Genomic DNA, 13,363 nt, shown 5'->3' on the forward strand with positions numbered 1-13,363 from the left:
AAACCAGTATCCACCTCCTCTACAATCTGGAATGTTCCTCCAGCATAGAAGGTAGACACAAAAAGCTGGAGTAACTCAGCGGGACAGACAGCATCTCTGGAGGGAAGGAATGGGTGCCGTTTTGGATGAAGACCCTTCTTCAGACTACATGCCCATCATTGTCTTCTTCTCTTCCTCAGTAGGGGGTTTGCTCTGTAGATGTGCCTTGGTTTAGCACAGTCATACTTGCCTTGCGTTTATCATTGCTTCTTCTATTAATAGGCTGGCCTTTGGTATGTTGTTCTAATCATTGAGTGTGTAATGGACGCTGTTTACCAAACCCAGTCCCACCTTCTCTTTATACAGTTCTGTGTGTACATTGTCCTGGTAGCTAATCTTATGCCCCCCCCCCTCAGTGTTGTTTGCACATGTAATGACACTGTCAACATGCATAGTACTCAATTATGCCACTTTAATGTACAATCTTGGTTATTAACCTACAATCAAACTAGGAGCAAAGCAGTATGTCATTGGGCAGATGAAAATTAAAATGCCCCAGATGGGACTTTAATTACAATGGAATATAAACTATAGAACAGTAGAGCACAGGAACGGGCCTTTCAGCCCACAATGATCATGATGTCAATACACACTGATTTCGTCTACCTGCTCATGATCCATATCCCTCCAAAAGCTTCATAAATGCCACTATCATAAGTTCATAAGTGATAGGAACAGAATTAACCCATTCGCCACATCAAGTCTACTCCGCCATTCAATCATGGCTGATCTATCTTTCCCTCTCTACCCCATTCTCCTGCCTTCTCCACATAACCCGACACCTGTACTAATCAAGAATCTATCTATCTCTGCCTTAAAAATATCCATTGACGGACTCCACAGCCTTCCATCGTATTATCACCACCACCACACTCCAATGTGTAAAAACTTGTCCCACACAATTCCATTACACTTTGACCCTCTGACCTTAAAGCTATGGCCTCTAATCTTTGATATTTCAACCCTGTGGAAAGGATTCTGACAGCCTACCCTATTTATGCCTCTCAGAATGTTATATACTTCCATCAGGTCTCCTCCTAACCTCTGGCATTGCAGAGAAAACAATCCAAGTCTGATTACTGAGGTTTGGTTATTCTTAACACTGTAATGTGGACTTTCACGTAAATTCATTTGGACGTGGAACAACTTTTAATTCCCAAATATATTTTGTTCATAACATTTTCCAATCAAACAACAGGGGGCAATTCTTTGCTTTCTTCACTCCACCCACATACATTATTATAGGTAGAGCTCAGCGGTAGATTTGCTGCCTTACACCGCAAGAGACCCGGGTTCAATCCTGACTACGGGTCCTGTCTGTACGGAGTTTGTACGTTCTCCCCGTGACCTACCTGAGTTTTCTCAGGGTGTTCCTGTTTCCTCCCACACTCCAAAGACGTACAGGTTTTTTAGGCTACTTGACTTGGTAAAAATTGTAAATTGTCTGACCCGCTGAGTTACTCCAGCATTTTGTGTCTACCTTTAATTGTAATCATGTATTGTCTTTCCGCTGACTGGTTAGCACGCAAGAAAAGCTTTTCACTCTACCTTGGTGCACCTGACAATAAACTAAACTGAACTGATCTCCTATTTACCAGTCAAGTCAAGTCAAATGTATTTGTCACATACACATACACGATGTGCAGTGAAATGAAAGTGGCAATGCCTGCGGATTGTGCACAAAAAAGAATTACAGTTACAGCATATAAATAAAGTTAATAAGTTACTATAGTGTAGACAAAAATTTAGTCTCTGGGGTTATAAAAGTTGACAGTCCTGATGGCCTGTGAGAAGAAACTCCGTCTCATCCTCTCCGTTTTCACAGCGTGACAGCAGAGGCGTTTGCCTGATCGTAGCATCTGGAACAGTCCGTTACTGGGGTGGCAGGGGTCCCTCATGATCTTGCTTGCTCTGGATCTGCACCTCCTGATGTATAGGTCCTGCAGGGGGGCGAGTGTAGTTCTCATGGTGCGTTCTGCCGAACCCACTACTCTCTGCAGGGCCATCCTGTCCTGGGCAGAGCTGTTCCCAAACCAGACTGTAATGTTGCTGGACAGAATGCTCTCTACAGCCCCAGAGTAGAAGCAATGAAGGATCCTCAGAGTACTACTGTTATAGGGAGGAACTGCAGATGCTGGTTAAAACCACAAGATAGAGACAAAATGCTGGAGTAACTCAGCATGACAGGTAGCGGCAGAGAAGGAATGAGTGACGTTTCGAGTCGAGCCGAAGAAGGGTCTCGACTCGAAACGTCACCCACACCTCCTATCCAGAGATGCTGCCTGTCCCATTGAGTTACTCCAGCATTTTGTGTCCATCTCCTATTTGCTACTCTTCCACTAAGGAGGAAAATGAAAGCATTATTCACAAAATGCTGGAGTAACTCAGCAGGTCAGGCAGCATCTCGGGAGAGAAGGAATGGGTGACGTTTCGTGTCGAGACCCTTCTTCAGACTGATGTCGGGGGTGGGACAAAGGAAGGATATAGGTGGAGACAGGAAGATAGAGGGAGATCTGGGAAGGAGGGGAAGGGAGGGACAGAGGAGCTATCTGAAGTTGGAGAAGTCCTTAATTGTTTCTTTCTCAATTTAGGTGCAGTGGAATAAACCTGGTGCAATCTTTAACCTGAAGCCAAAGGACAAGAAGTTTGGTCCCGACTTTCCATTTGCAATTGATGCCAACGGTAACATTACTGTGACAAGACCACTGGATAGAGAAAAGATTAGTGAAGTAAGTACCTGGAAATGGAGATGAAACTGTTACGTTAATCCTTTGCTCTTTTGTGGACTGTGTCACAGGACCAACTACTCTCTGAGTTGCAGCAAAGTTTCATAGGAAGTTCAAGAATGGCAGTTCATGTTCTTACATTCGAGGAGCAGAAACAGGCCATTCGGCCTATCAAGTCTACTCCGCCATTCAATCGTGGCTTATCGCTCTTTGCCTCTCAACCCCATTCTCCTGCCTTCTCCCCATAACCCCTGACACCCGTACTAATCAAGAATCTGTCTACCCCCGCCTTAAAAATATCCTTTGACGGCGTCCACAGCCTTCTGTGGCAATTAATTCCACAGATTCACCACCCTCTGACTAAAAAAAATCCTCCACATCTCCCTTCTAAAGCTACATCCTTTTATTCTGAGGCCATGACCTCTGGTCCCACACACTAGGAACAATTTACATTTTTTTACTGAAGCCAATTAACCTAGTCAATCTAGCTATTATGGAAGCCACTTAACTCTAACCTAGAGTTTAGAAAATACATAGATATTGATAAGATAGGTGTTGAAAAATAGGAGGCAAGGCTCCTGCCTGAGTATAAAATTAACTCACCAATTCCAATGGATACAATAATAAATTTTGTCATCGAGGATTTTCTTTAATGGCAGCACAGTGGAGCAGCGGAAGAGTTGCTACCTTACTGTGCCAGAGACCCGTGTTCGGTCCTGACTATGGGTGCTGTCTGTACGGGGTTTGTACGTTCTCCCTGTGACCACATCGGTTTTCTCCGGGTGCTCTGGTTTCCTCCCACACTCCAAAGACGTGCAGGTTTGTAGGCTAATTGGCTTTGGTATAGATGCAAATTGTCCCTAGTGTGTGGAGAATAGTGCTCCTTCGGCGTACCAACCAGCGATCCCCGCACACTAGCACTATCCTACACACACCAGGGACAATTTACAATTTTACCGAAGCCAATTAACCTAAGTCTTTGGAGTGTGGGAGGAAACCGAAGCTCCCAGAGAAAAGCCACGCAGGTCACGGTGAGAATGTGCAAACTCTGTGCAGACAGCACCTGTAGTCAGGATTGAACCCAAGTCTCAAGCTCTGTAAGGCAGCAAATCTACCGCTGCGCCACCATGCCAGCATGGCATTATGAATTTACACGATAAGACAATTATATCTTGCTCGATTATTTACAAAAGAAAATGTTTATTGTGATCTCAACATGTTTATATTTTTTCCATCTACTGGTTTAATAATCCTCGCCATTGAGTGTATTAATTTTTTGTTATGTGCTTAGTATGTGCTGTTGGCATATGCTCTGGATGATAATGGAGTGCAGCTGGAAGACCCTTTGGAAATTATGGTCATTGTTAAGGATATAAATGACAACAGACCACATTGTCCAAAACAAGTGACATTCCTTGAGGTGCAAGAAAATGAACAAAGAGGTGAGTGTAAATCATAAGTGATAGGAGATGAATTAGGCCATTTGGCCCATCAATTTTACTCTGCCATTCAATCATGGCTGATCTATCTCTCCCTCTCAACCCCATTCTCCTTCCATCTCTCCATAATCCTTGACACTCGTACTAATCAAGAATCTATCTATCTCTGCCTTAAAAAGTATCCACTGACTTGGCCTCCACAGCCGTCCGTGGCAAAGAATTCCACAGATTCACCACCCTCTAGTCAGGAACTTCTTCCTCATCTCCTTCCTAAAGGGACGTCCTTGAATTCTGAGGCTGTGACCTCTGGTCCTAGGCTCTCCCACAATTGGAAACATCCCCTCCAGATCCACTCTATCCAGGCCTATGTTCTGCACTCTAAGTAAAAGGTGAGCTTTAATGAAGTATACATTTTCTAAATTCAGGAAGCGTTATTGGAACTGTAATGGTGAAAGACTTTGATGAAGAAGGGACAAGGAACTCCAAGCTGAAGTACGAAATCGTTGATCAAGAGCCAAAGATTCCTACACCTGACATGTTCAAGATTGATAATTTTGATGGTAGTATCCAACGTTTCAATGGGATTCTGGAAAAGAAAAATGCACCAAGCTACATTCTAAGAGTCCAAGCCACAGATAATTTGGGAGATGCGAAAGGTTTGTATGAATCTCAACTACCTAAAATTAGTATGGTATGTGAGGTGAGGGGGTAACTTGTCGGAGGTGTACAAAATCATGAGTGGAATGGATTGGGTAAACGCACAGAGTCTCTTGCCCAGAGTAGGGGAATCGATAACCAGAGGACATAGGTTTAAAGAAAGGGGCGGAAAGGGGCCCTGAGAGGCAACCTTTTTACACACAAGGGGTGGTGGGTGCATAGAACGAGCTGTTATTGAAACAGGGACTATCGCAATGTTTAGGAAACATCTAGACAGGTACACGAATAGGGTAGGTTTAGAGGGATATGGGCCAAATGCAGGCAGGTGGGACCAGTGTAGATGGGGCATGTTGTTTGGTGTGGACAAGTTGGGATGAAGGACTTGTTTCCACGCTGTATGACTCTATGACTCAATATATGACTCCTATATCCTTGCTTTGTCCCGCCCCCCTGAAGCAGCCCGGTGGTATGAACATCGACCTCCAACTTTAGATAGTTCCTCTGTCCCTCTCTTCCCCTCCCCCTTCCCAGATCTCCCTCTATCTTCCTGTCTCCACCTATATCCTTCCTTTGTCCCGCCCCCCCTGACATCAGTCTGAAGAAGGGTCTCGACCCGAAACGTCACCCATTCCTTCTCTCCTGAGATGCTGCCTGACCTGCTGAGTTACTCCAGCATTTTGTGAATAAATGCCTATGACTCAATGATGTCTGTATATTAGCATTGCATCCCAGAATCTCAAGGCTCTCCTCAAAGGTGTTGTTGGAGAGATTTCTTTCAGAAATCAGGGTTTGCAAAGTGTTGATCATCATGTTTATTGCACGATGCCTGATTGTGCACATGTTTTGATCTGCACAAAGTAGGGAAAAATAAACTGGAGATGTTTAGTTTAGTTTAGTTTAGTTTAGAGATATAATGAGTCCATGCTAACCATTGATCATCCATCTTCCATTTAAAATGCCAGTGACCAGGGATCTCCCGAAACAGTGGGCATGAAAAGATTATTGATCAATGAGACAAAGTAATAAAATACTTATCGTTTATCGTCTCCTGGAATACTTCAGCAGAACAAAATGATTCACGCTTTAATACCTATATCTTGGTGTTCTTCCTTCACAATACGAATCTATGTTACTTAAAAGCACAATAATCAAATATAATTTTTTTCCCCCGCATCCTTCCTTTGGCAAATTGGTTGAATGGATCCCAAAATGGAGCCATTTCCTTTTGGGGCTGTTCTTAGAGTCATAGAGTCGTATAGCGTGGAAACAGGCCCTTCGGCCCAATTTGCCCATGCCGACCAACATGCCCCATCGACACTAGTCCCACCTGCCTGCGTTTGGCCAACATCGCTCTAAACCTACCCTGTCCATATACCTGTCTAAATGTTTCTTAATTAGTCTGAAGAAGGGTCTCGACCCAAAACATCACACATTCCCTCTCTCCAGAGATGCTGCCTGGCCCGCTGAGTTACTCCGGCATTTTGTGTCTATCTTAAATGTTTCTTAAACTTGTTTAAGTGTTACAGTCGCCCTGTTTATTTTTTGCCTGTGGTTTAGGGTTGCCGACTTCCACACTTCCAAATAAGGGACAAAGGGTGACATCACCGCCCCGCGCCCCAAGTGACCTCACCCAGCCAGCAGCCACGTGCTCCCGCTCTACCAATGGCGGCTGCCCGGGCCAGGAGGCGGGTTGCTACGCAACCTCCGTTAGGCGGTGCCCGGCCCTACACTGTCCGGGACTACAGCAGCCCCCGGGCTACAGTGTCCGGGCCTACAGTGTCCAGGCATACAGTGTCTGGGCATACAGTGTCCGGGCATACAGTTTCCGGGCATACAGTGTCCGGGCCTACAGTGTCCGGGCCTACAACACCATCCGGGCCTAATACGGGACAAGGGCGGACCCGTACGGGACAAACCAATTTAGCCCAAAATACGGGATGTCCCGGCTAATACGGGACAGTTGGCAACCCTACTGTGGTTTCAGGCAGCCAATTTTAGCTTGTTTTGGTTGGAGCTGCTACTGACCAGGAGAGAGCTGTGGATTGGGAATTAACAGCATGCGTTTGCATCTTGCTTCATATGCTGGCAACCAAGAATAACCCTTGTGGAGCTTTCAGGTCTCGCTTTTCAATGTTCCTTGGCAAGGACGGTGGTTAATCCAGGCTGCAGTTACTTGGGTGAATACTGAAGGGAATCATAGTCTTCCACTACACCAACGTCTGCATTCACTGGATCATCCTCCACCATATCCAACTCCTTCACTGCAGCGTGACCAAAAAAACCCCCCTTGGGTGTTATCTCCCTTATCAGATTGGTTCAGTTTAGTGACTCAATGCGGAAACAGGCCTTTTGGCCCACTGAGCCTGTGCCTACCAGCGATCAACCGTACACTAGTTCTATCCTACACACACAAGTGTCAATTTACAGAAGCTGATTCATCTACAAACCCATGCAGGGAGGAACTGCAGATGCTGGTTTAAACTGAAGACAGACACAAAAAGGCTCAGTGGGTCAGGCAGCATCTGTGGGGAAAAGGACTAGGTGGCGTTTCGGGTCGAGACCCTTCTTCAGACCTACAAACCCACTTGTCTGTGGAATGTGGGACGAAACCCAAGTACCAGGAGCAAACCCCACCTAATTGGACGTAAATTCCTCAGATGACATGCTAAGATTTGAAATCTTGTCTCCAAATCAATAGTTCTGCCCTTGAATCCTGGTCTGGGTTTGAAGCCATTATTCTTCTGCATCCGGATGCTCAAATATTGGCAAAACACCAGGTTAATTTAGGGCGGTTTCTATTTCATGGAGAATTTATCCCATTCTAAATTTGGACTATTTTGTAATTTAATTTTTAAAATATTTCTAGGTCTAAGCACCATATGCGAAGTCAATATCTCCGTCATTGATATCAACGACAAGATCCCTATCTTTGAAAAAATGGAGGTAAATGTAAAATTAATCTAAGCTTATTTGAAATAGCCACTGGATAATGAAAGGTTTGCGATGTCGTGGCGTAATGCAGCTAAATGTAAGGCACGGCCTGATTGTAAACCAGAGTTTATTAATGTTTTTGTTTCAGGCCACACATTGATCGTAACAACGTAAGAAACAAAAGAAGGAGTAGGCCATTCAGCCCTTCTTGGCTGCTTGACCATTCAAGAGGATCGTGGCTGGTCTTGTCCTCTAATGCCACTTTACTGAACTGAGCTCATATCTTTTGATTCTCCCGATGGCTAAAATCTATTTATTTCTATCTCCACAGCCCAGTTGGGTGGAGAATTCCAAAGATTCATTACTCTACGAGTAAAGAAATTTCTTCTCATCTCCTCGTCCCCTTATAGAAACAGAAAAACATAGAAAAATAGGTGCAGGAGTAGGCCATTCGGCCCTTCGAACCAGCACCACCATTCAATATGATCATGGCAGATCATCTAAAATCAATATCCCTTTCCTGCTTTTTCCCCAAATCCCTTGATTCCTTTAGCCCTAACTCTCTCTTGAAAACATCCAGTGAATTGGCCTCCACTGCCTTCTGAGGCAGGGAATTCCACAGATTCACAACTCTCTGGGTGAAAAATGTTTTGCTCATCTTGGTCCTAAATGACACCTACCCCTTATTCTTTAACTGTGACCCCTGGTTCTGGACTCCCCCACTTTTTAATCTTTTCCTTTTTACATATCTAAAGATGTGTTACAGTCATAGAGTCTTCAGGTCATTCAGCACAGAAACAGGCCCTTCGGTCCAATTCATCCATGCCTCATCTGAGCTGGTCCCTGTTGCCCACATTTGACACCGATTCCTCTAAAGCTGACCTATCCGTATACCCCGCCCAAATGTCTTTTAAACCTTGATGTTGCATCCATCTGAACCATTCCTTTTGGTACCTTGTTCCAAACACATATCACCTCTTGGGTGTAAACGTTGCCCCTCAGATTCCTGTTAAGTTTTTTCCCTTTCACCTTAACTCTGCACCCTCTAGTTCTTAATTCCCCGACCCAGGGAAAAATATTCACCCTATTCACATTATCTATACTGCTCATGATTTTGCCCACCTCTATGAGTTCCTACCCATCATAAGGTTATAAGGTCATAAGTGATAGGAGCAGAATTAGGCCATTCGGCCTATCAAGTCTACTCCGCCATTCAATCATGGCTGATCTATCTCTCCCTCCTAACCCCATTCTCTTGCCTTCTCCCCATAACCCCTGACACCTGTACTAATCAAGAATCTATCTATCTCTGCCTTAACTATACCCACTGACTTGGCCTCCACAGCCTTCTGTGTCAAAGAATTCCATACATTCACCGCCCTCTGACTAAAGAAATTCCTCCTCATCTCCTTCCTAAAGAACGTCTTTTAATTCTGAGGCTATGACCTCTAGTCCTAGACTCTCCCACTAGTGGAAACATCCTCTCCACATCCACTCTATCCAAGCATTTCACTATTCGGTACGTTTCAATGATGTTCCCCCTCATTCTTCTAAACCCATTCCATCAAGGAATATAGTCCTAGGCTCTGCAACCTCTCCCTATAACTCAAGTCATCAAGACCAGGCAACATCCTCATAAATCCTTTCTATACTCTTTCCAGCTTAATGATATCTTTCCAATCGCAGAGTGAACAATAGTGAACACAATATTTGAAGTGTGGCCTCACCAACGTCTTATACAACTGCAACATAATGTTGCAACTTCTATACTTCATGCCCTGACTGACGAAGGCCAACATACCAAAAGCCGCCTTCAGCACCCTATCCACCTGTGATACCACTTTCAGGGTACCATGTAGTTGTACACCAAGAACTATTGGTTTGGAGATACACCGAGATCCCTCTGCTCTACACCTCTCCCCTGCTCTTTAGCATTTGTTCCGAAAGTCCTACCTTGGTTTGACTTCTCAATATGTCACAACTTTGAGATGGTGACACCTGGTTCGAGACACCCTGGTTAGGGGAAACATCATCCTTGCATGTGCCCTATCAAGCCTGCAGTAGGTACTTGCAGTCTAAAAGGTACAGCAGAAAGCAGTTTCAGTGGTTATGGCGAAAAGGCTGGATAATGGGGTTAGGAGGGAGATAGATCAGCCATGAATGGGTGGCGGAGTAAACTTGATGGGCTGGATGGCCTAATTCTGATCCTATCTCTCATGAACATGAACTTATGAAAGCAATTTGTTGTTGATGATGCATGCAACAATGTTTTTACAAGTTCATCAGTGATAGGTATGGAATTAGGCCATTCTGCCCATCAAGTCTACTCTGCCATTCAATCGGCTAATCTATCTTTCCATCTCAACCCCATTCTCCTGCCTTCTCCACATAATCCCTGACATCTGTACTAATCAAGAATCTATCTATCTCTGCCTTAAAAATATCCATTGACGGACTCCACAGCCTTCTGTGGCAAAGAATTCCACAGAATCTCCACCCTCTAACCAAAGAACTTCCTCCTCAACTCCTTCCTAAAAGTACGTCCTTTTATTCTGAGGATATGACCTCTGATCTAGACTCACTCACCAGTGGAAACATCCTCTTCACATCCACTCTATCCAGGCCTTTCACTAATCGGTCAGTTTCAATGAGGTCCCGTATCCTTCTAAACTCCCACGGGTACAGGTCCAGTGCCATCAAACGGCCTTAATATGTTAACCCACTCATTCCTGTGATTATTCTGGTAAACCTCCCCATGACTCTCTCCAGCACCAGCACGTCCTTCCTCAGATATGGGGCCCAAAATTGCTCATAATATTCCAAATGTGGTCTGACCTGCGCCTTCTAGAGCCTCAGCTTTATCTGTTTTATGTTTTTTGTGTCCTAGTATGGTTCCGTCACTTTACCAGAAACCACTCCAATGGACTTCCTTCTCATGGAAATTCAGGCTGCAGATGACGACGAGCCTTTAACAGGAAGCTCGGAAATATTGTACACAGTTGTGGATGGAGATGACAATGGGACTTTCAAAATAATAACCGAAGAAAGTACCAATAGGGGCTTTGTACGATTATCAAAGGTAAGTACTGAAAACATGATCATCAAAAGTGATGCAAGGTTAAAGATAGACACAAAAAGCTGGTGGAGTAACTCAGCAGGACAGGCAGCATCTCTGGAGAGAACCCGAAACGTCATCTATTCCTTCTCTCCAGAGATGCTGCCTGTCCTCCAGGTTTTTGTGTCTATCTTCGGTTTAAAACAGCATCTGCAGTTCCTTCTTCCACATGATGCGAGATTAACATAGCTTGTGCATAACACAGTTTGGGGAATGCTATATCAATCTTTTATTTCTGTTTGACAACTATCAAATGAAGATAGACACAAAACGCCGGAATAACTCAGCGGGACAGGCAGCATCTCTGGAGAGAAGAAATGGGTGATGTTTTGGGTCGAGACCCTGTCTGAAGAAAGGTCTTGATACAAAATGTCACCCCTTCCTTCTATCCAGAGATGCTGCCTGTCCCGCTGAGTTACCCCAGCATTTTGTGTCTATCTTCGGTGTAAACCAGCATCTGCAGTTCCTTCCTACACATCCAGTGAAGTTAGTCTTACTGTGTGATACATCAGGTAAAGTTATATCGCAAATTATGGTATATGATACATTGATTTTGATAAATGATAGAGTTGAATGTTAAAGGATGTGCCTTGGGAAATTGATAGTCTTTGGGACATAGAGGCATTTATATTGGTTTGAACTGACTCCAGTTTGGTCTATTATCTTACACTCTTACACTTGGTATGATTGTGCCTAAAGTGTAGATGGCTTGTCACTGAAGAGTATATCTGAATAAAATTCACTTTACATGTCACAATAAATCGTCATTGAACCATTGAAAGGAAAAATAAGGACAGTGCAAGGTAAGTTTTGTTTTTGAGGGCAAGAGGGCAAAAATGCAAGAATATTTCAGCAATACAGGCTTTGCTAATATTTATACAAGCACGGCACAGCAGCGCAGCGGTAGAGTTGCTGTCTTACAGTGCCGGAGTCCCGGGTTCGATCCTGACTATGGGTGCTGTCTATATGGAGTCTGTACATACGTTCTCCCTGCAGCTAACTGGGTTTTCTCTGGGTGCTCTGGTTTCCTCCCAAATTCCAAAGACGTGCAGGTTTGTAGGTTATTTGGCTTCTGTATATTGTCCCGAGTGTGCAGGAGAGAACGAGTGCATGGTGATAGATGGTCGGCACGGACTCATTGGGCCGAAGGGCCTGTTTCCACACTTGTACCTCTAGAGCTAAAATTAAACACTAAAAGGTGAATGAAATAAAGCATCATTTAGATAAAAAATAATGTTTGTTTGTTGCATGGATATTATTTACATTTATTAATATCACACAGCAACTACATCAGTATCATTTGCTATGTGAATCTTAAAGATAGCAGTAATTAGTCAATGAGTAAAAGTCTCTTTTGAGCCATTCATTTCTACTGCTCTGTTGTTTCAGAGACTGGACTTCGAAACACATCGATTTTATACATTAAACATCAGTGCAACAAACCCCGAGCCGTTGGTGAATGGAGTATACTACAACATCAGCTCGTTCACTTTACTGTTTGTTAATGTGACCGATGACAATGAACCGCCATGTTTCATGGAGCCTTTGTATCGAAAATGGATATTTGAAAATGCCTCCAGAGGAGATCTCTTGCTTAAGGTGGAAGCTATTGATCCTGAAGGTGGTAACGTAAGGTACTAAACAGCTATGACTTATTTTCATGTTTGTGCCTATAATTTTATATATATACCTGTGTGTATTACATGGAGATACATGCACACAGGTATATATATATACACATCCACACACACACACATATATATATATGTATATATACATATACAGTATACACATATACATACATATGTATGCCTAGACATTTACACATACATACACCTGTGTGTATATATGTGCATATGTATAGGTATGCATGTATGCGTATATGTATATATGTGTGTGCGCACATATGTGTATATGCAAATGTATATATACAGTATATATAGATACACAGAGATATGCAGATATACAGAGATATATATAGACACATATATACACACGCACATGCACACACACATACACACATATATACACATAAACGCGTACATATGTGTAGACATATACATAGACAAATACATACACACATATATATATACAGTACACACACATATATATATATACACACACCCACATATATACATAAATATTGGTAACAGTTCATTTAGGTAGTTTGGATTCAAGATTTTATTGAATTGTTGTTGAAGGTTAAAAATGGGTCAATTAAAAAAAAGTTGGAACACAACTCCCACTAAAGGTACTTAATAGAATATTGATTACTTTGCTAAAAGGAATCGGTGTTCCCATTGATTTGTAAATATCTTTGAAAATTATAGGCACAAACAAGATTTTAATAACTCCATTTTTGTCAAGATGATGTCAGTGCCTGTAATGGAATTTATAGTAGAATAAAATAGAAATATTGACCTTTTGATCGGGTATTCTGGGTCCGTAGACACAAA

The 13,363-nt window shown here is 43.2% G+C and overlaps 1 protein-coding gene across 1 annotated transcript in view; it reads left to right on the plus strand.

Moving 5' to 3' along the window:
• The window catches only part of cdh17 (cadherin 17, LI cadherin (liver-intestine)), a 91,783-nt gene that overhangs the window by 52,436 nt on the left and 25,984 nt on the right, over positions 1-13,363 (plus strand). The window contains exons 8-13 of the mRNA XM_078398495.1: positions 2,631-2,768; positions 4,057-4,207; positions 4,630-4,860; positions 7,728-7,804; positions 10,680-10,871; positions 12,297-12,541. Coding sequence (XP_078254621.1) covers positions 2,631-2,768; positions 4,057-4,207; positions 4,630-4,860; positions 7,728-7,804; positions 10,680-10,871; positions 12,297-12,541 — 1,034 coding nt within the window. The remainder of the gene's footprint in view (positions 1-2,630; positions 2,769-4,056; positions 4,208-4,629; positions 4,861-7,727; positions 7,805-10,679; positions 10,872-12,296; positions 12,542-13,363) is intronic.

The sequence above is a fragment of the Rhinoraja longicauda genome, chromosome 4 (assembly GCF_053455715.1).
Source record: "Rhinoraja longicauda isolate Sanriku21f chromosome 4, sRhiLon1.1, whole genome shotgun sequence".
Lineage (NCBI taxonomy): Eukaryota > Metazoa > Chordata > Chondrichthyes > Rajiformes > Arhynchobatidae > Rhinoraja > Rhinoraja longicauda.